General features: G+C 42.1%; 2 protein-coding genes and 1 non-coding gene across 4 annotated transcripts; 2 read left to right on the top strand and 1 right to left on the bottom strand.

The window, feature by feature from the left end:
* Positions 1-447: 447 nt before the first annotated feature.
* Positions 448-9,918, top strand: TXNL4A (thioredoxin like 4A). 2 transcript variants are annotated; one of them, XM_072853494.1, is made up of 4 exons: positions 448-558; positions 809-982; positions 7,788-7,891; positions 8,594-9,918. In XM_072853494.1, exons 2-4 carry the CDS (start codon positions 830-832, stop codon positions 8,763-8,765), a joined length of 429 nt encoding a protein of 142 aa, XP_072709595.1. In that variant the 5' UTR covers positions 448-558; positions 809-829; the 3' UTR covers positions 8,766-9,918. The 2 variants fall into 2 exon arrangements, with proteins under 2 accessions (XP_072709595.1, XP_072709596.1); XM_072853495.1 differs by lacking the exons at positions 448-558; positions 809-982 and adding an exon at positions 2,129-2,208.
* Positions 9,919-11,409: 1,491 nt separating this feature from the next.
* On the bottom strand, positions 11,410-14,454 carry HSBP1L1 (heat shock factor binding protein 1 like 1). Its single transcript, XM_072853496.1, has 4 exons — positions 14,243-14,454; positions 13,844-13,910; positions 12,771-12,865; positions 11,410-11,756 (listed from the first exon to the last, which is right to left on the bottom strand). Exons 1-4 carry the CDS (start codon positions 14,285-14,287, stop codon positions 11,751-11,753), a joined length of 213 nt encoding a protein of 70 aa, XP_072709597.1. The 5' UTR covers positions 14,288-14,454; the 3' UTR covers positions 11,410-11,750.
* Positions 14,455-19,828: 5,374 nt separating this feature from the next.
* Positions 19,829-19,901, top strand: TRNAW-CCA (transfer RNA tryptophan (anticodon CCA)). Its single transcript has one exon. It is a non-coding gene; the product is annotated as a tRNA-Trp (tRNA).
* The last annotated feature ends 2,170 nt before the right edge of the window (positions 19,902-22,071 follow it).

Here is a 22,071-nt window from a genome sequence, read left to right as displayed (position 1 = left end):
CCCCGTTTGGGTGCGCCTGGCTCCTCGGGCAGCAGGGACACCCCCACAAGGCCACCTTCCATTTTGGTTGCCCTCTCAGCCATCGCCCAGGTGCCAGGCCCCAGCCCAGGCCCCCTCGCTTGGGGCTGGCTCTGCAGCGGGTGGGATGGGGGCACAGAAACCCCTGAGAGGACAACGCCTCCGCCTAGCCCTGGGCACGGCTGCCTGGCCCCAGCCCTGACGCAGGGGGCTCTCGCAGGCCCCGCGATATCAGTGCCGCGGTGATGAGCACTGACACCCCATCCCGGCCTCTGCTACGTCGGCCCCCCTCCCCCGCTTGGTACGGTCCAAGCTGTTCTTCCGCCCCTCCCCGCCCGCTTTCACACTTGGTATGGTCCACGCGGCCTACCCCGCCCCTTCGGCGCGTCTTGCCCCGCCCACTGAGGAAAACCCCGCCCCCTCCGCAGGGCGGAAGCGCGTTTTCCCGCGGCGTGCCCGGCGAACGTATTGCCTCACTTCCTCTTCCTTTCACGCCGTGGCTCTGTCCTCCCATTTCGCCGAGAGAAGGACGCCCACGGGGTGCGGCGGGGACGGGGCAGGGCGGGCTGGGCTCGGGCAAGGGGGGGCTCGGCGGCTCGGCCCTGGCGCCCGGTGGCCGCTGGCGTCCCGCAAGGGCCCGGCGAGGTGGCGGCATCGCTGCGCCACGGCAGGCCGCGGCCGCTAAGCGCTGGCCTGCGGGGGGGTGCCGGCGTGCGCCATGGGGGGCTGACGGCGCCGTGCGAAGGCAGGCCGGGCTGTCAGCTCCCGGGTGGTTGCTGTCGTCCCGCAGGCCCGCCACCCGCCCTTCAGGATGTCGTACATGTTGCCGCACTTGCACAACGGCTGGCAGGTGGACCAGGCCATCCTCTCGGAGGAGGACCGAGTCGTGGTCATCCGCTTTGGACACGACTGGGACCCGACCTGCATGAAAATGGACGAAGTCTTATACAGCATTGCTGAGAAGGTAAACTGGAGCTGTAACGTGAGACGGGCACTTTCTGCTCTCAGTGTTTCAAATGGTGTATACGAAGCCTAAGGCCAGTTATAACTCGGTTTCTGGAGAGGTATTCCTGCTTTAGGAGGCAGCGAGAAAGCTGTTTGGTTTGCTTTCATGAGTGTCTCGTAAAGTCATTGACTGTCCTGATGTTTGTCGTATTTAATGGGGTGAAAAAAGTGTTGCAAGTTCAGAAACCAAAGTCGCTGCCTGTTAATAATCCATCATTTAATGAACGTCAGCATTCAAGCAGAAACAAGTGCTTGGTAGTAGGACTGCTGTGGCCCTAGGTAATGCAGCCCTGCCCCTTTACAATCAGAATATGTAGTAGCTTCAGATTTCCATTTGAATAACTTGGAAAGTTACTTTCATTTTGACTCTTAAAAATGGTGAGATCCTAAAATGTACAGGACACTTGATATATTATTAATATATAAATAATATTCTTAATGGAGATAGATGGCATTCTATTGAGTTGCATGGCCTGAATTAAATTTTAGGAGCCAAACTCTGAAGGCTGTTTTCAGATGGAAACTGAATGCCTGCTGACAGCTAGTCACTCACTTAAGAAAGATAGATATTGAAGAAAAATTAGACTGTTAACATATACGATCAGCTATGATTTATCTTTTCACGTATTTGGTAAAGGTTTTGCATAGTGATAGATGTAGAAAATTGACAGCTTTTCTTTACCTGAACCACATAGAAAATGAAGCAAAAAAATCTGAATCAGAAATGGTAACTTGGGTAGAAAAAGGAGTCCGTTATCTTAATGTAAAATTGTGTGTATACTGTGTAACTCGAGTTCTTTTCTTAGTGTACTCCTTTCTTTTTTACTGTTATCTTTAAATAAATGAACTTCTGTCTCTAAAATCCCTACAATGAAAGATCTATAGATATAGCCAAATGTTAAGACTTAATAGAGTACAGTAAGGAATTGTGACATGGTTTAATTTAGTCATTTTGTGTTTAACATGGTGGGAGTGTCTTATGCTCAGATACTGTTAGTATCGACTTTTGGCAGGATGCTTGGCAATTTGGCAGACGTATTGGCAGTTAGGGGTGACTGGGAAAAGAAGGAACAATGTAACTTCTTATTTAAAAATCTCCCTCTGCAGAAATGGCAGATTAAAGGGGGAGATCCTTCCTCATCCTCTTGCTTACAAGCCATGTTTGGATCTCTGCTGTTTTAAAGAGTGAGTAAAAGTTCCAATTGTACAGGTGTTTATACTGGAGAATAATACAGAATGTTAACATGCTGTAATTGCATGCTACATTTGAAGAAAATGTAGCCATATTTTACATTTGATACCATGGTGCAATATTCTTTTAGTCTGCAGCATATTTTTGGGTATCAGTAATGTTTATCTGTACTTTATAATAGGAGAACAGGATTTTTTCGGTTTGACTCCTTTTGGGGGAAAAAGAAACTAGAACACTATATGAAAATACAAAGCAAATTATTTTGACTGAAATGTACTCCACTTACAGTTGACCATTTTTTTTTTTCCCCAGTGTTACATGAAAAAGAAGCAAGGTTTCACTGTGTTTCAAAACAAACGATGATTGTAAGATGTTAGATTTTTGCTTTGTCAGGGTTTCAACCAAACATCTAAGAATTGAGTTTCATAAAATTCCTCTGGAACATCTTTTTTAAAAGTACACTTTTTTTTTTTAAAAGGAGGCTCACAATTATAAAACCCATCCCATGAAATACAGGGCTTTGGCTGCTAAATTACTTTAATACCCCTTTTTTAAGAAATATTTTAAAACCATGATTTATTGAGGACTAAATGCTGTAAATCAGATAACCTCTTGTGAAACCAGTTCACTTTAACCAATAGGTTGTATTGGGTCAATGTGAGTTTAGGGAGGATTGTTCAAATGTTTTGTGTTTATTTAACTGTAATCAGAAGTGTGAATAGCCGTGGCTTTTGCTCAAACATTAGTTGTGCCTCTGCCTTTCTGTTAAGGTTACATGAAAAGTGAGAGAGGAAAAGAAGGTGGGGGGGAGGGAGCTATAAAAAAAAAAACATACTGGTATTATAGTTACTGGTGTTTGTAATTAAAGTTGAGCAAAGCTAATCCGTTTACTCATGTGTCTAGTTTTCAAAATTGTTAGCTGTAAGTATTGCTCTCAGCAGTATAATGTCTTTCTCTTTTCCCCTATGAATTTATCACCTAAACTTACAGCATAATTAGCAAGAAAAAAGATTTAAACGAATATTGACAGTACAGACTTTGCAGTTTGTATTTCCTGTGTTTGCAGCCTCTTTCAGTTCAGTAATGCAAGTCTGCTAGCTGCCTTCAACTTGAATGATTTGTTGCAAAAGCTAGTCTCAGTTCCTGTATATTTTTTCCTGTGATTTCCTTGTTCATAAAGACATCTAAACGTAAAAAACATTGTCTAGAAACTGGTTAGGAAGATGGAATCTTAGATCTTGTCTCACATTTCCTTAGGTATTTGCTGTATGCACTTTGGGCCATAAGGTAACGTGTGGCTGTGAGATTTGCTTCTTAAAGGGAGCTGAAAACTTAACAAAAAAAGAGTATTACTTACCCTAACAGAAATTTGAAGAAACTTCAGGATTACTGCCATTCTTCCTAGTCATTGATCATATTGCTGTGGCAATCTCATGTTGTAGGAATGCATTAATTTTTTTTGGAATGACATTGTTAATGAAGAAAGTCAGGAGGGAGAACTTCGGAGGACAAATGAGATTTTTTTCATCTGGCATACGATTTTTTCCTACATCTGTGCTTCCTATTTACCAGCTAAGTGTGTGGTCTTGATCAAGATAAGATACAGAATCTGTATCTGATGTTAAGGGTCCTATACATTCCTCTGCTTTATAGTCTTGAGCCATTCCATTTAAAGATTTAATAGTAGTCCACCCAAGCAGATACAGTTCTGTGAAGTATTAAAATAGCCTGTAACTGTGGCTAGGCAATATTGTACTTTTGGTTTTTGTATATGCGTGTTGAGTAACATAGACTAATCTGTGAAGCTACAGTAATTAAGAAAAAAAAAAAAAAAAACAAAATTGAAGCCCAACCCATGAAAGTAAGTCAGATAATTTTGAATCCATGCTGCTGTTTGACTTTTAGTTTCCTACTCCATCCCGTCCCCATGAACAGCAGCGACAATGGCCTGGTAAAACAGAGAAAGTTTTGAATTGAAAGATGGATAAAGGAAGTCAGAGTGTCAGAAATACTAACTTCTGAATGTATTTATCTGTCTTGTTTTTCTGCTGAAAATGTTTTTATCTTAAGGTGTTGAACAAGTATGGAACTGTCCAAAAGGAGGTCCTTCACTAGAGAGGTTTTTTTTCCCAGAAAGCAGCTGACTTAACTGCAACAAATTTACTACATTTTAGTAAGTTTTAGTATGTTATGAGGTTAAGTACTTTCAGAATAAACTTGTGTTATTATGTGTTCAGCTTCTAAAATACACAAGGTGTTTTGCCTATTGTCTGGACAGTAAAATTTTGGTTTACATTAACAACCTCAGTGTAGTCTCAATTGTTACAACTGCAGCTGCTTTTATTTAGTGTGGTTTGCTTGCTCAGAGTTGTATTTAATTCTTGTTCTGAGGTCTGCATACTGTATCCCCAGTTATAACTCAAAAGTCAGAAAGAAAACTTCTTAGCAACCACTGCCTTGACATGACAGTGAAGCTATCATTTCCTATAGGAATTGATACCTATCATTCCTATATAGGAATGTAGTTTTTGAATTTGACAACTCTGTCTGGGAGATGGATTCACATCCCAATGGATAGGGATAGCTCAAGTATAGATCAACTCCCGCATCCATACCAGCCTGAATCCAGAAATACTTCAGTTGCTTTTGCTTAAAATTAAGCCTAAGCTAAAGCCTTGTGAATTAAAGCTATCTGTGTGTGAAGCTGGCTCAGATGCTGCTCTGTACTGCTGTGAAGCTGGCTCTCTACTGCTGTATCTTGGCTCCAGTATTGTGCCTGAGACAGTAGGTGCTTCTTCAGGCTGTAAAACTGGTCAATACTGTGCAGAGAGACACATTTGAGTAGTTCTGCAGGGCTTGTCTTGTGTTGAAATAAAATGCCTCTTGGTGACGAGCCTGCCCAGTCTGGCATGGCCACTAAGTGGTAGATATTATGGCCACTGCAGTGCTTCTGCATCACCCTTTCCATATTTAGCCTCTTACCCATGTTTTTATCCAGTTCATTCTTAGGCCTGAATCCCAACATCCTGTTGCATGGCAAGGCCCATGTCATGGGCAACCTTGGCAGCCAGTGTCCAAACTCAACAAAACACATCCTTATTCAATGCAGTTGCAAGTTAAGTGGTTTTGGAGTGGTAATCTTGTCAGATTTGAAATTAAGAAAGCAAGGGGGAAAGAATAGAACCTGTTTTAAAGTTCTGAATTCAAATTTGGGAGTCTGTATGTAGCTTTGAGGTCTGCTTTAGACTTCATACAAGCTTTTGAGCAGGTGATATATGCTGTGCAAAGGTGAATTGAATGATCCAGTCCTTTTGAGTAAGATATATGTAATAACTTTAAGACTTTAATAGTATCTGAGTTTCAGAAGATAAGCTAATGTATTCGTTAACTCTGGTTCTCTTTTCTAAAATCTTGGGCTGTTGATATTCATTGCTCGTGACAAGCATTTCTGGTTCTTCAACAGCTCAACTAAATTAAATGTATATAATGTAAAACTAACTTTAAAAGTTTTGTTGTTCCAGTACTATGTGGAGTACACAGTTCTTGGAAGTAAAATTGTGGTTTAGGAGTGCTTTTGTAGTGGTCTTCTGGTACGACATGTGATCTCCTTGGACTAATCTTTCAGTGAACAAAGCAGGTCCTGAGAATCTTCTATTAATGCTTGGTTTAACTTAAAATCATTTTCTAATCTCCAAATTAAATACTTGTTCAAAGATTGTTTAGTTTGTTGGAATTGCTGAATGTGTTGTAGAAATTTCCCCACATGGCGAAGCTGTGCTGCTGATGCTAAAAATGTCAGCAGGATGGAAGAAGAAATAATAGGAGGACATGAAAATGGCTCTTCAGGTTTTGGGTTTTTAAAACAAACAACAAACAAAAACCAAACTGTTTTTTGCCTCCTAAGGCTAACCAGGGAGTAGCTTTAGTCACTTCTCAGCTAAATTGTTGACTCTGAACATCCCATTACGTTTCTTAGAAATCTTTCATATAAAATTGAAATGGGCATGAATGATCACTTCAGAGGGTGTTAGAGTTTGATATTATGACTAACTTGGGTTTTCAAGGCTTTACCTCTTGCCTGGTTTGGAACATGGCTTAAATTGGATGTTTTCTTTAGATTATTGACAGAGTCTAGGATTATAACTGGCTCCATAAAAGCACAGTAAAAACTATTTAAATGCTGTTTCACTCCAAAAGAGATTTTACTTTCTTTGCTACTAATACTTATTTACATCTTTGAAGTGTGATTATTTTTTATAGTTTAGAAACTGTCTTGAAGCAGAAGTCCATTGTAATTTATTTACTCTGTGCTTCTGTTTTTTTGTAAACAAACATTCCATACTTTCTCAATTAAAGTGCCTGCTAGGATATTTAAGTACGGGGTACACCATATATAATCTTTTTCTGGTACAGTCTAATCCTGTTTTGTGGACTAAAATAAAACATCTTTACATCAAGCAGAAATTATACTAATCGTAGTATTTCTAGATGTTTGATAGCAAAATTAACAAGTGGGAAGTACTGTGACAAACAGTAAGTTTGTCATAAATCTTAGACCACATGTGTTACCTCAGACTGGTAATTTTGCTTAGTGAAATGGGAAGGAATGAAATTGTATTTGTATGTAAGTAAGAATGGGGGGACAAGGTTGTGTGTTCATGGTATAATGCATGAGTATTTGATAATATACCTTTAAATTTAAAGTTTTGTGTAATTTAGATGCCTACTGATTTATATTTTAATGCATGTCTGTGTGTTAATTTCTACTGTACATGTATGAGCTAAGTTTAGAAACTAAAGCTTCCTCTAATTCCACTTAAGGTTAAATATGCTATGTCTAGGAAACAAAAATGTTACATGGTTTTCTTTCAGAAATGAAGACATTAACTATGACATTAAAGGGGAGGGATTCTTGTGCATTTAATTCAGTAACTGCAAAATGAAAGCCTATTTTACCATAATTGCCCAGAGAATAGCTTCTCATCAGGCTCTCTTTTTCATTATCCGTTAAAATTTTTAAGCTGCTGTTTTAGCTTTAGACCTCAAAAAAGCTATCAGCTTTATTATTAAATTATCAGTTTTATTTTCATTTAATGAGCCTTGTTAAACAAATTAGATGGTTTAGAGGGGAAAAAATGCTTGGAGGCAGGCACCAGGGCATTTTAGATCATTAATTTCCTGAAGTCTATAAGCAGCTGATGATAGAGGCAAAATGTGTCAGCTTGGCTTGCACAAAGCAGTTACTCTACTTGTTTAGAGCTGTGCACGTCACTGTGATGTCTCAGTTGTATATAAAGGGCATTTGTTTCTCTGTATGTTGATTTAGCATAGTATCTTTCCAGCTGGTACTGGATGTGAAGTGAGCATTTTGGCTATATTTAAAAATATTTTCCATGTTAATTGGTCGTTGTGGTTAAAAATAATGGCAAGACTGTTTACTGTGATTTTATGACTTAATATTTTGGAAAATAAATGTTGCAATAATGAAAGCTTATGCCTTTTAATTGGTAATACAAATAATCAAAGGTTTGGTAATATATTGCTTTTATCTTTCCTGTTTTGTTCTGTTTAGGTAAAAAACTTTGCTGTTATTTATCTTGTGGATATCACTGAAGTACCAGACTTCAACAAGATGTACGAGTTGTACGATCCCTGTACTGTCATGTTTTTCTTCAGGTACATGGTGGTTCTAGAATGTAACTCGGTTAAATTTTTTGTGTGTCAAATAGTGTCTCAGTAGATCACTTCTAAATGCGTATCAGCATACTGATGCTTATATTTTCATTGCTCTACAAAAGAGGACTGATTAAATAGGAAAATGGCTTGTTTTCCAATTAGCCTAGTAAAAGTGTTTTGGTAATAGAGTAAAAACTAGTGATAGTGAAAACTGGTTTTATTATCCATTGGTTTTAGTTTTAAATCCGAAACTCCCTTTATAGAATACTGCAGTAATACGGCAGTAAAGCTTGTCAAACTTGCTTTAGAGATACACCCAAAGTATTAAGGTTTTTTGAAGCTAAGGCATCTACATTGATGAGATGGGATGTGATACTGACAAGTGTGGAACTCTCTCTGGTGTTAGTAGTGAGAGAGAAATATAAACAATGAGGAATATGCTGAAGGATAATTGTACTGAGTAGCAACCTTGGGGACATGTTTGCAGTCTTTGTTCTAGCTTTAGAAATAGGCAGTAAAATGACAGGATATGACTTGATTGACAGGAGTGGATGCTCTTTCTTTGAGGCTTATTTTGCAAGCCTGTTCATGTTATAAGGGCTTCTTTTGAATCCTACAAAGCATTCTTGTGGGCATTGTAAAGTTTCTTTCTGAATTATAATACCATATTAACTTTTCTGTTTCTTTTCTTTCCCTTTAAAGGAACAAACACATCATGATTGATTTAGGTACAGGTAATAACAACAAGATCAACTGGGCAATGGAAGATAAGCAAGAGATGATTGACATTATAGAAACTGTTTATAGAGGAGCCCGCAAAGGTCGAGGTTTGGTGGTATCGCCAAAAGATTATTCCACTAAATACAGATACTGACGTTTCTTTGGGGCTGCCTTTTTTTTAACCCTATGTCCACTTAAATTTATTCTTGTGTATGTGTGTACATATATACATATATATATAAAATGAAAAAAAACTACAAATCCTTCAACTTTGAGCATATTTTGAATTATTTAAAAGGCATGAATTCAGTTTGGAAAAGACGCAAAGCCTGGAACTGGCTGACTGCAGTAATACTGTAGATGAATTTTGGATTGTTTTTTTATTTTTATTTTGTAAAGATTTTACTCTGTGTTGTCCTTTGGGTATGATGTATTTTTGTACACAAAAAGCCTGTCTGCAGAAAAACATTTCAACTGTTTTTGTTTGCTTTTGTTACACAAATATGTGGGAAAACTATACTATAGTTTTTTTAAAAGAATAAAATGAGTTTCACTTAATTACCTTAATTTTCTTTAGCTAATTAAATTTGAGAATGAAAACAAATGTAATTGGATTCAAAGTCGTAATGTTGAAGATGAAGGCTTATCACTTCTGTCAGGATTTCCTTGCATAGTATCTTGGTCTTATGTATCCACTAAAAATAGGAAGAAAACACTAAGGTGCATTCGTTAATATTTAGCAGAACTCAGAGAAAGTGTCTTCCATGACTTCCCTCCCCCCCAGCTTAATTGACTTGTGGTGATGGACTTCTTTTTCATGGTGATTATGCATACAGTAGTCAGTTTGAAGTACTTAGTAAATTCTGCAGTGCCAAAGGGTAATTGCAGTTCTGGAGCTGGCTGCATAGTCAACAGTTGAAGAAAGGATGAGCTGTGCTTTCTCTCATTTGACCTCCAATTTGTCTAATGGTATACTAAAATGCATATATACTCATGAGACTTGGATTGGATCCCACTGTGGCATGGCTTTTGAAGTTTCCATTTGCATTTCTGACAACTTTTGTTCTGCAGTGATGAAGCCAGTGTTGTGGGGGCCTTTTGTTTCTGTTTTTGGTTTGGTTTTTTTAAACTGATACATGCATATTTACAGGATTAAGAAAAAGCAAACCAGACTATGCAGAAAGGATATATCTGTACTTTTCATCCAGTTTGTCACAAGACAAAGTGCAATATGCTTTCTTACAATCTGTGTGTTTTAGAGGATTTAGAATGAGTCAAGAAAATAAAATTAAATCTGGTTTACAGTGGTTATTAATTATGGAATCATATATGTTGGAAGGGGCTACTGGAGGTCTAGTCCAACCTCCCAGAGTAGGTCTCACTTGATCAGGTTGCCCAGGACTGTCCAGTGCTGAGTATCTCTAAGGATGGAGATTCCTTAGCCTTTCTGGAAAACCTGTTCCTGCTGCTTGAGCACCCTTATAGTTGAAAAAAAGTGTTCCTTGCATCTAGCTGGAATTTCCTGTGTTCCAGCTTGTGTCTATCAACTCTCTTGTGTAAAACACCTCCAACAAGAGTCTAACTGTTCCCCGTGCTCAACCATGGGGTAATTGTAGTCAGAAAGCAAGCCGTAGTCTTTTCTTAAGGCTGAACTGACAGAATTCTCTCAAACCCCTCATATGCTTTGTATTCTACCATATCTTGGTGGCTCTCTGTTCAACTGCCTCATAACAATATATTTCTTGAACTGGGTAGCCCCAAAATTGAAACAGTATTCTGGGTGTGGTCTCACAGGAGTTGAATAGAGGGGAATGACCTGCTGGCTCTACTTACACTAACACTGACCAGTATGTGGCTGCAGCCTTTGTTGCCAGGTCACCCTGCTGACTCACTTCCAACTTGTCTACCAGCCTGCACTCCTTTCCTGCAAAGCTGCATGCCAGCCAGCCCCTCACAACTGCACTGCAGCATAAGCTTACCCTGTCCTAGAGGCAAGGTTTGGCACTTGCCTTTGAACTTCATGAGGTGCCTGTTGGCCCATTTCTCCAGCCTGTCCTCTAGCATAGCAACCTCTCCCCCTAGTTTGATGTGGCTTGCAAACCTACACTGATTAAAGCATTGATTAGTATGATTTCTTTATATTAACGAAGAATCTATAAGAGATAAGTATTAACACCTGCCAAGGTTTTAAAAAGCATATTTATCCTTCATTAGCTGAGGTATTCTATCTGCCTGGTAATGCTTCAATTTCTGCATTTGTTGTAAGAGGTTCCTGTTAAGTTGCAAACAAAACCTTTTCTGCCAAAAGTGCCAATGTTTTGGTGTACCTTAAAGCTAGGGTAGATGTCCTGTTTTCTTTGACTCTGCCACATCTTGTTCAGGGTATGTTAGGTAACTAGAATTCTTTTCTCTCTCAAAGTCTTTAGGCTCTTTCATCAAAATGGCTAATGTTAAAGAAATGAAATTGGCACAGTATGCATACCTGGATGATGTTACCTGCACAGGTGTGCAGAGCTTTGGGTGGGCTTGTGGAAAGAGTAACAACTGAACGGCAGTAACCTCTGCAAATACTACCATTTCTTGTAGTGCAGAGCAGTTTATATTCATTGGACCTATGAAGTTTTGCAAAGGCACCTGTGTAACAACATCGAATAAGGTAAGGTGCATTTTGTAATGTAAAACATTTAAAGGAGCATCAAAATTGCACACGCAAATGGAAGAGTTTTGTCATAGAAGGATCTTGTTATTCTGCGAACATGTAAGTTAAAAAGGCAACAAAGAAATACAATGAAAATTTTAATATTAAATAAAATACATTTTCATACATCAAAAAAGTTTGTGACTGGATAAATTCACTATATAGGATATAGTTTTCTATCCAAAATAGTGGTTTTGCCTCCCCTGAAACTAATAGTTCTTTCCCAATTACATGAAATACAGTGTCCCATTTAGATGAATAAACCCAGCTTTCTACCTTTTTCCTGTGGCAATAGTTTAAAAAAAAAAGAGATTCTATTGTGACATGATGCAAGCGTGTTGGTTTTCCCTGATGCTTTTTGTGACTAGTGACACTCATTGTAAACTCCCAGATTCGGTGCGGTGCTGTTCTCCCTTTATTTTTCTTGATCACATCCTCATTTCAGTGCTGCAAAGAAACAGTGAATAAGTAGGTTAGTGGTTTAATTATTCATGTATGTGATTCAGCATAAAAATAGGAAGATCTCTGTACAGTTGAATACATCTTCATGGATTGTCTTTCTATATTTCTGAAAATTACTACATAGCTTATCATGAAAAAGGCATCAGAACGAATAGATGCCTAAATTACTTCAATATATTTATAGACGTTCTTGTCTTTCACTGGATAAGCAGTCTCTAAATGACAAAAATAATTGATGTGTCTCAGTTTGAATCAGGAAAGCATGTAACAACAGGAAGAAGACATCACCCACACCCACAGAACATGGAAGCAATGCTGTCTCGTAAATACTAAGAACACCGATGTAAGGCAGCCATCGGGGCAGGGGGGAGGCATTTGCAACAGATAGCGATACAAAATCTCACACGCAATCCTGAACTGTAGCATGATTTTATATTGCAGAGTGTTTGACAATAATACTAAAGTTATCCTTGCTCTTTCCATCCCCTATCTTACTGCTGCAAGAACAAACAACTGCTGTGTTCAGGGCGAATGTATTTAAGAGGTGTGCTCTGAGACACTTTGGGAAGCTTTAGCAGGTTTAAAAGCAGATGTACCTAAATTTATACCAGCAAGAATCCTGTCAGCTAGGTTAGCATACTTGAGGGACAGGAATGGTGGGCAGGAGTGCTTTAAGCTACACACATTTTATTACAAACGTACAGCCTCAGTTTACATATTTGGCATTAGTTTGTACTACCCCTTTTATGTGGCACTCAGCTGGAACAGATGCATCAACTACAGTTTTTCTTTTGAAAAAGCGGTGGCATTCTTTGGCTCTTGGCAAAAAGAAATCCAAGGTAATTTTAAATATTTTTAAAAAATAATCTCGGTATACTTTAAAATCCAAGGAAATGCAGGTATGATAAATATATGAACAATATTTTCATGCTAGGTGCTGCCTATAGTTCAAAACTAAGTGGAAATACATAAAACACAGTAAAAATTAAGTTTCTTTACTCTCAACTCTTCATCGGTGTTTTGTATCCCAGCCTCTGTCATCAGGTCAGCAACATGCTTCTCAAGGTCATCAATGCGCTCGCCCATTTCTTCCAGTAAAAAGTTAAAGATAACTTATTTATAAATAATAATAATTTAATAGGTTTTTTTATTCTGTGAGAATAACAAGAAGCTTTCTTCCAGATGTCTCTGCCTCTTACTCATGTTTAATGCAAGATGAAGCATGCACAAAGTTGCATTGTTACAAGACAATCCCACTTTCTCTTGCAACAGAGAAGCATTCAGGTTCTAAATATTTTCAAATACCTTCCTGCATGCCCATGAGTGAACTGGAGTATTTTCTGTATAAGAGACTGTTTTCTTTCTGAGGAACTATTTAGGTGATACCATACAGTCAACCTATACAAACAGTATATGAGTGCTGCTAAAACATTCTTCTCTTACACCAAAGCAGCTGCTTCCTGAAAGGTCGAGTTTCAGAAAAAACAGAAAATTTAATAAATTTACAGTTTCAGAAAGCAGAGGTAGTTTCTGGAAATACATCTAATGAGGAAGCTCGGAGCCCCTTCAGGTCTTAGTTTCTCTTTTTGAGGGCTCACGTTTCCATGCTGAGGAGGCTAACAGTTGTTTTTAAACCAACAACGTGCAGTGATATACTGATTTAAGTGGTGTTTTTGAAGATGGTTGCTTTTTTAATGTACCTTCAGACTCTTTACACATAATTTGTTGCTTATTTTACTGAAAGGCAAGAATTGCTGCACAGAGACTAGCTTGCTGGGAGTTGATGCTACTTTTAGTAAAATCTTTTTTAGGATTTCCTTCTTAGTAAAGGGAAAAATAAACAGGCATGGGGGGCAATTCGCTTGTCTTTAGATCATACGTATTTAACAACATCAATCATAATAGCTTAATTTGATGTTTAGGAGAAAACCGCATCCCGATGTTAAAAAGCAAAGCCCCTCTTGACGTCAGCGCGCGGGGGGGACGCCAAGCCCGGTCCAGCGGAGGAAGCGCATCCGTAGCAGCAGGAAAGCTCTCCCGCGGAGCTAGTAACCCGGTTCGAAAGAGGATATTTCCCAGCGTTATCTTTTCAGTCATTGCTTGAAAATGCTCCTGCAGCTGATGCAGCAGATCTTCCGCCTGGGGGGGGACGGAGAGAAAGCAGGAGCCCGGGGCGGCGGCGGCGCACGGAGTGCAGCAGCGGCCCAGCGAGCCGCGGGAGCCGGCGGCCGGGCCGGGACGCAGGGCCCGGCCCCAGGCACGCGTCCTCCCGCTCCTCTCCGCCGGCCTTCTGCCCTTCCCCGCTCGGCCGTACGGGGGGACCCGCCGGCGAGGCGGGCCCGCTGCGGCCGCCCCGGCGCCGGGTGCCGGGCAGGCGCCCGCCCCGGCGGAGCCCCGCAGCAAGGGTGTCCCCAAACCCGGCCCCCGCTCCCCGCCACCGGTCTCCCCGCCGGAGCCAGCCCCGCGCTCACCAGCTGCGAGAGGTCCCCGGCGCCCGGCGGGTCGGCGGCCGCCATCGCCTCCGGCTCCGAGCCGCGGACCGCCGCCCGCCCGCCTCCCTCGGCCGCGGCGGGGCGGGCAGGTGAGCGTCCCGACCGCTCGCCCGGAGCCGCCCGCTCCGCGCCGCCGGTGAGCGAGGCAGCGGGGCGGGCGTGGGAGGCTCCGCGGCGCGGCGCTCTGAAGGGAGTGGGTGAATCATTAAATACCGCCCAGCGGTGGTACTTCTTTGTTTTCCAAAGAAATCGCCATCTGCAGGGCAGTAACTAAATAAGGATGTTGAGGTTTGATCTTCAGAGGTCTTACTATTTCATAGGACAGAGGTGACAAATTAAATGATGAAACATGCTTGTCTACCAACAAGGCTCAAGTTTTGGGTTTGTTCTTTCTCTAAGGTTTGCTGCCTTTTTCCCATGTAATTAGTTTTGTAATACCGAGTGGTAAAAATACCATGCTTGTTGAAGTTCCTTGCACCAGAACATCTAAACAGACAAGACCGAAGGCATCACCAAGAACTGGGTGGTTCCTCTTGCGGTTGTGCTAGCATACATGCTAGGACATACATGCTGGCATACATGCTAGCATACATGCTAGGGCATTCCTGCGGCTTTTGGCTTGTAGCATAAAAAGCTCCTGGTGCATCTATTGCAGACGTGTCTTGTTCTGTACACAGATGTCCTGGGTGCTGTAACTGTTGCCTGATGTAAAGGAAGAGGTTTCCAATTTACTGTGCCTATATAATTAGGAGAATATCACTGTTGGACAATAGCTTTCCTTAGTCTATTAGTTTATAGGTATGGCAAACACTAACATTGCCTTCACCCATAACAAGTTTCCCTCCTGAGTTAGTGGTGACCTCAGATGCTGGAAAGATTGCCTCTTGTAACCCTACCACTTAGAATCTTTCTTAATAAACTTAATTGTTTTCCTTCTTGACCTTCCCCACCTCATTTAGGAAGGTGTGTTAATCTCTGTGGTGAGATTCTGGCATCAAAGCAAACCTCCGCATTGCTGCCTGCTTCCCATAACCGTGGCTTCTCCTCTGTACATCCTTCTCTGCCCACTCTTGCAGATTCTCCTCTTTGCCTTTCTCATTGTAGAAAGAAAAATCAAGCAAGTTTTGCAGAGCTTGAGTGCTCTAGCAGTGTTACTGCTCTAGAAACCTTCTAGATAAAAGCAATTTGAACAATAATAGGCATATAGATATGCTTTGCATTTGTACGTAGCCACTAGCTGCAACAACATAGCTTTTTCATTCTGTTGCATAAATAATAAGAAACAATTGTTGCTTCTTACCTGTTTATTCGTTGCTAATAAATCTCCTTTCCCTTAGGGCTAGGTGGTAGAGCTGTACAATTTTTGCATTTTTACTCCGCATAACAGCCATAGTTTTCCTGGTTTTCCCTCCTGCCAGAAGAGCTACATAAGCTTCCCTCTTAGGCAGCAGTATTTTTCCCTGGAGGCTGTTGAAGTGGCTCTGTCTGCTTGTGTCCAGACCTCTTGAATAAAGTCATAGAGTCCTATTTGCAGTGAAGAGCTTGCAGGGGTAAAGAAACAGCTGGAAATGTGGAGAAGCAAGCATTATACAGCCAGTGAGTTTGCAAGAATTGCACTAAATCTTTGTAGCGCCGCATTTTGGCAATGGCTAGGTTATTAGAGTTCAACTGAAAACAAGCATGACTTGGTAAAGGCTTTTTGTAAATAGCTCCTCTTGTTTGCGAGGCAGGTCAGTGGGGTCAGAACAAAAAAACATGGTATCCAGCCAGCACAGCAATGGAGGAAGGGCAATTAAAGTGTGAAGGAGACTGAAGGAAATACTTCACCATGCATTTCCCCCTCCAAAGGTCTGGTTCTTTTAGTTTGTGGCCTCCACAACTAATTTGAATGGCCCCCCCTAGTTCAAATCTAAATTATTAGAAGAGACAAACAGCAAGACCAAAAAGACTTTGCTGTTAAGACTTTGCTGAATTTATTTAAAATAGAACTGGCGCTCTCGGCTTTGCCCTCCTGTCCTCTATTCTCTCCCTCCTCAGAGGGCTCAGTTTTTCAGAGCTGAGCTGTTACATACATTTCCAGGATCTGAAATCTGGGAATGTAAGATGAGCCATATTTTAAAAGCAGTAATCCATGTTAGGCGTGCATCCATGGGCTAAGGGAAGCTGAGCAAAAATCTTTTTTTTTTTTTGGTTAGTTTCAAAAGCAGAGGTTTAGCTAAGAACCAGTAAACAACCAGTGCTACCGCTGCTCATAAGAGTATTTACTACAATAAGTAAAGAATACTTAATTTACTAAAAGGGTACCAAGAAGTTCATGTTGGCAATGAATACAAAAACAGGTCTTGAGGGGGTTAGAGAGAGGAACAAAAGAGAAGATTTGACAATATAAATTCATTTTCCATGCCAAAATATGCTCTATGCTACTTTCTTTCAGTAAAAAGCTTAGACTTCAGTCACTTTCAAATTAAATATGTCCTCCTGGTATGAAGCACATGAAGTAAAAATAAAAACTAGGGTGACCTAGAGGCTGGGGAGCCATCTGCTTCCATCCTATTTCAGAATTGCAGGCCTGTGCTGTGAACTCTTCACATTGTGCTTTCATGCTGAAATGGTATCCGAAGCGTGTTTCTCTTGCTCTTTCCTAGGGAAATTCCAGTCCCTCCAATGCTGGAAGGAGAAGCCAGGGTAGCAGGATAGGAAATAAAAGTATGTTTAAACACTCATAGTCCTAAGCTCCAAGTTCAACGCCACTACTATACGATGCCGTGCTGTAAAAGCCTGAGGTGTGGAGTGATAAAGGAATGTTTTATAGAAATGCATCACTCTTGTTCAGATGTTACATAAAGTCCCTTCACTCTCCTCTTTGCTGACAAATGAGATTTTATATACTGGGGGTCAGGAATCCTCCAGTCAGGTACTCCAGCATGTCTGGCTCAGGGCCACTTTGGAATGGAGGTGAAGACAGAGAGAAGGCGTCTTGAAAAAAAGCCTATTATTACATGTGTGCGAAGAAAGTAAATGGGAAATTTAGTCCTGGAAGGAAACAAGAAGGCAAGTATTCCTGGGCCACCATGGCAGCTTGTCTGGCTGTAGATCAGAAAGCAGGTTGCAAATCACACTGCAAATTTTTGGGTTTTGCTTTTTTTTTGCTTCCTGGCAGAGGCATGGTCAATTGTAGACGTTTTCTCTGAAGAGAAAAGGGCTAGGTACAACCTAGTTCTTGCACCACAGTCATGGTATTTCTGCTACCAAATTGTAGGGTTGGGTCTTTGAGTCATGCTGTGCTTGGTCTCTCCCTCTCTCTTAGGAAGCTTCTCCTGTGTCACTTTGCAGTCGTTTAGCGGGACACAATGTGCAGAAAAAGCTCTGGCTTTGCTAGGTCATCAGCTTTTGTATGATGAAATCCTAAATGGTGATGATGTTTCTTGCAAGCAAACTATTAGCGTTTACCTGTTTCTCTTGACTCAGCATAGTGTAGTTCACTGAAAGCTTGTTCCACTGGAATACTTACTGGTGAAGACACCACTTTTCTTTCATCTGGTAACATCAGTACAAGTAACAAGTAGCTGTTATTTAAAAGCATGGAAAGATGTGGTGACTGAAATGCAAATGCTTCAGTCATGGGGAAAAGGCATTTGGGTCAATGGTGTCTGACAAATGTAGTACTTCTTTGAAAGACAAGTCATTTGAGGTGAATATTATAAAGCTTGGGTGTTTGTGCATGGTTCAAATTTCAGGCTCTGTATCTTTGAAGAGAAAATGGTAATTCCAGTGGTCAGGAAACCTGATCCCTGATGGAAGTGCTCTGCCTCCAGTGAAAGTGTTTCTTTTTGGGACTGCTGCTCACAAATCCCCTTATTGTGAAACTTGTTCAGTCAGCCCCTTTCTGCAGGTTTCTCCAGACAGAAAACTGACATGGTTAAGGATACTCTTTATCAGAAGTTCCTTGTGTGTACTATGGGCATCGTGTGTCGCTATGTAGCTGTAACAGAAAACAGGGTATAGTTTTCCCTATAAGTGTTCTGCATCGGGGATAAACATAGGAGCAGCAGAAAGCCTGCTGCAGATGCTTTGACTAGAGGCTGGCTTGGTGGCATCCTTTGGCTCTGTGAAGTGTTGTGTATAGTTCGTGGCTGTGTGAAATCACCTGCCTAGCTGCTGTTGACTGAATTATTATGTGGCAATCCAGAAATCTCTATGTTTCCCAGGCATGGCTGGTAAGAGATGCTACTTCCCACGCTGCTTTCTGCCCCAGCCTTGTTCCTACTGTCTTTGGACAATGAGGGTGGAGGAGCATTCATTGAGCAGTTCCTCTCCTGAAAGGCTGCAGGAGGGAGCTGGAGCTGTTTGTCCAGAGTGGAAAAGGGAGCAAGGTCTGTTTCTCCAGCCTCGTGGCCCACTGGTGGCATGCCTGCACTGGATCTGGAGGCTGTGTTCAACTCACCCCAGTCTTGCTCCTGACGCTGGGTGTCATGTGTGCACGGTGGAGCTTTTTTGATGAAAATGCAGTGTGTAACAAGCAAGGCTCTGCCAGCCTCCGCTGTGAGGGCAAGATGATGCAGCCTCTGCAGCACAAGGACGGTGATCCGACCCCATGTGTTCAGATCCCACAGCCTCATGTTGCTTTCCTCCAGGTACCTCATGGTCCGGAGCAGAATGTGTGTTTTGTACACAGAGATTAAATGTGGCATGGGTGGGGCTGTGTGGTAGAAAGAGTATTTTTCTACAAAATTTGATAAAAGAGCCTGTGCTGAGAAGAGGCTGGAAGCTGGGCAAAGGAGGGAATGGTTAATTTGAAGATGCACGTTTTGCTTTTCCAGAAGCTGTAAAGAACCGTGGCTAAAGTTTCCTGTGAGCAATCTGCAGCTATGTTCATGCTTCCCTGCAGCTTCAGAGATAATTTATCCCTAAGAAGACAACTGGAGTGTTTTCCTGGTACAAGTAGTTTAAATTCTCCTTGAATTAGTGGAAAGCATTTACTATGATTGCAGAAAACATGGGTGGATTTGGGCAAATATGGGGAATAACACGGGGGGACATCAGGTGTAGGATAAACGATATGTGGTCTAATAGCAAGGTTTGAATCAGTGAGCAATGACAGTAATATAAGAACCCAAGGGTGTGGAAATCTGATTCTTTGGCTGGTTTTGTTGGGAGAAAAAGCTTGTGCTTCCTTGTTTGAAACAAAGATCCTTTGCAAATGTGCCTTTAAGACTGAAACCTTTACTGACAGTGGCCTGCTTGCTTCACTTGCTTTCTTTTGTGAGACATTTGCGGCAGAGAGGGGGATGCTAAGAGTTTGACAGGTATTTTATGCAGCTTGGCTGCTGTAGGAGGCCCTCCTACCCCTACTTTGTTTAGTGCTTCATGTGGGGTTTGCCAGCAGGAGTCTTGTGGGTGTGTATTCCAAGCATGCCTGTCAGAAGGCATCTGAAATGACAAGGATGTAGAGGGACAGGAGGGTGCCAAGGGACACTGCCAGCGTAGGCTGGCACAAGTGTCACCTGAGCAGAAGAATGCTGGAGACTTGGCCCTCCATAGCCAGGGGAAGAGGTGCAGTGGCATGGCCTCATGGTGCAATGGCAGCACATCTGACTCCAGATCAGAAGGTTGTGTGTTATAAATCACACTGGGGCTGGGGGAGGGGGGGCCCAAGGCTGCTCCCACCTTTGGTGCTGGCTGGAGGGGCTCAGAGGACATGTGAGGATGTTCAGCTTCTCTCTGGGGTAAATGTTGTATTGTTTGAAAAGGACCTATAACTGCAGCTCCTTGGGGTTTCAGAAAAATCAGACTGCAACATTTGTGTCTGTCTCATCTAGATTATTGTCTTGGACTCAATTCTTACTCACGCAATAAAGTTGGGTTTTGGTTTTTTCCCCCCCCACTTTGCTCCTGGTAAGGGCGGTGTAAATTTGTTTTGTTCTGTTCTTATGTGTAGAAGATGTTCTTATGTGTACCACAGATGCTGAGCTTATCTCAACAGAAGCAAACCAGGAGTGTGTTACAGTGCATAAATGCCACCAGAAGCACTTTGTCCTTGTCCTGGAACAGAGAAATAAAAAGTAGTTTGGGTGCTGTAATGCTACTGACTCCAGATCACATGGTGGTATTTTGAATCATGCTGAAGCTATAGTTTCTCTGTCATTTTTCTTTTATCTCTCTGCTCCCAAGCCACTCCACAGCTTCATCAAGAGGGAGAGAAAGTGAGTCAGAGAAGGCTAGGGATAGTTCTGGTGAGACTTAAGACACTGCACTTGCACCTTCACTCGTTCTTCAGAGATAAAGCCAGTTTAAGGACTTCCCAAATTACGTTTCACTCCCTGTGCTGGGTCTGGCTGGGATGGAGTTAACTTTCTCCATAGCAGCCCGTATGGTGCTGTGTTTGATTTGTGACCAAAACAGTGTTGACAGCACACCAGTGTTTTAGCTATTGCTGAACAGTGCTTGCACAGCATCAAGGCCTTCTCTGTTTCTCACTCTGCCCCCCTAGCAAATAGGCTGGGGGTGGGCAAAAGGGTGAGAGGGGAAACAGTCAGGACAGCTGACCCCAACTGACTAAAGGGACATGCTGGACCATGTAGCATCACGCTCAGCAATAAAAATGGGGTGTGTGGGGGGGTAGTTTCTTCCAAGGTAGCTGTTGCTCGGAGACTGGCTGGGCACTGGTCTTGCTGGTGGGAGGTGGTGAGTGATTGCCTTTGCATCACTTATTTTTGTTCTTTTTCTTCACTTACTAAACTGACTTTATCTCAGCCCATGAGGGTTTTTTTTTCTCGGTTTCACCCTTCTGATTTTCTTCCTCATCCTGCTGGAGGGGAGCGAGCGAGCGACTGGGTGAGGTCTTCACTGCTGACTGGGGTCAACGCACCATACTCCCTCTTTGTCATCTCACTCCCTAGTATCAGCAGCTTCTTGCTGAATGCAATGATCCTGTAATTAGTAAGTATTCTGCCCCAGGAGGGGTGAAGTGCGGGAGAGAGGGAGATGGTGTAGGGCTCTTTCTGCATCTCGGCAAGAAAGGTCCAACAAAAAATGGCTTAATAAAGTAGCCATTTTAATAAGAAAGAATAAAAAGAGGAATATAGATAGTGAGTAAATGTTATGTCCCTTCCAACGCTGGGCACCATACATTGGTTCAGCACTGGACGGAGCCTGCATGGATTTTCCCATGGCATGCTGTGTAGATCCCATCTGTGGAGACATTCCTCATTTCTTGTCCTTCAAGCTATTATATATTTTCTTATGAGAAAACAACTCTACTCCTAAAGTTTGTTGACATGAGAACTTCTGGCTGCATTGTTAGACACGGGCAAAGATGCGCAGGCGGTGCAGTGGGTGGTGCCGAACAGGAGCTGCCTGCAAGCTCCTCTGCTGCAACCAGCTGGCTGAGGTGACCCTGCGGCCACGGCACACGAAGAGCATGTGGGGAAGAAACAGTTGTAGTCAGCTGGATGTGTCTGACAGAAGAACAGGCTGTGGGTTAAGCAGTCCTAGTTCCACTTCTTGCCTGTGTGCTATGTTGTTATTTGTTTATTTCTCCACTCGCCTGAACTTTGCCAGTTGTTTCAAAGCTGTAATGGTTTGAAGAAGGGTTCCTGTATCTCTGCCAGCTGTCAGGTTGATTCCTACTTCTCTGGCATGTTTGGTTTGGGGCTTTTTCTTCATTTGTCTGCGGAGATGGAGCAGTCCAAGTACAGAGAGGAGTCTAATCAGCTCAGCCTGTGTGGTCCTGATTCCTGCTCCCCGGGGCAGAGCATGCCACCATTGCCCAGAAATGGGCTTGTAGGCTGGGCATGTTTGTCAGAAGT

Source organism: Ciconia boyciana, chromosome 2 (genome assembly GCF_034638445.1).
Source record: "Ciconia boyciana chromosome 2, ASM3463844v1, whole genome shotgun sequence".
NCBI lineage: Eukaryota > Metazoa > Chordata > Aves > Ciconiiformes > Ciconiidae > Ciconia > Ciconia boyciana.
This window is presented reverse-complemented; position numbering and strand designations above follow the sequence as displayed.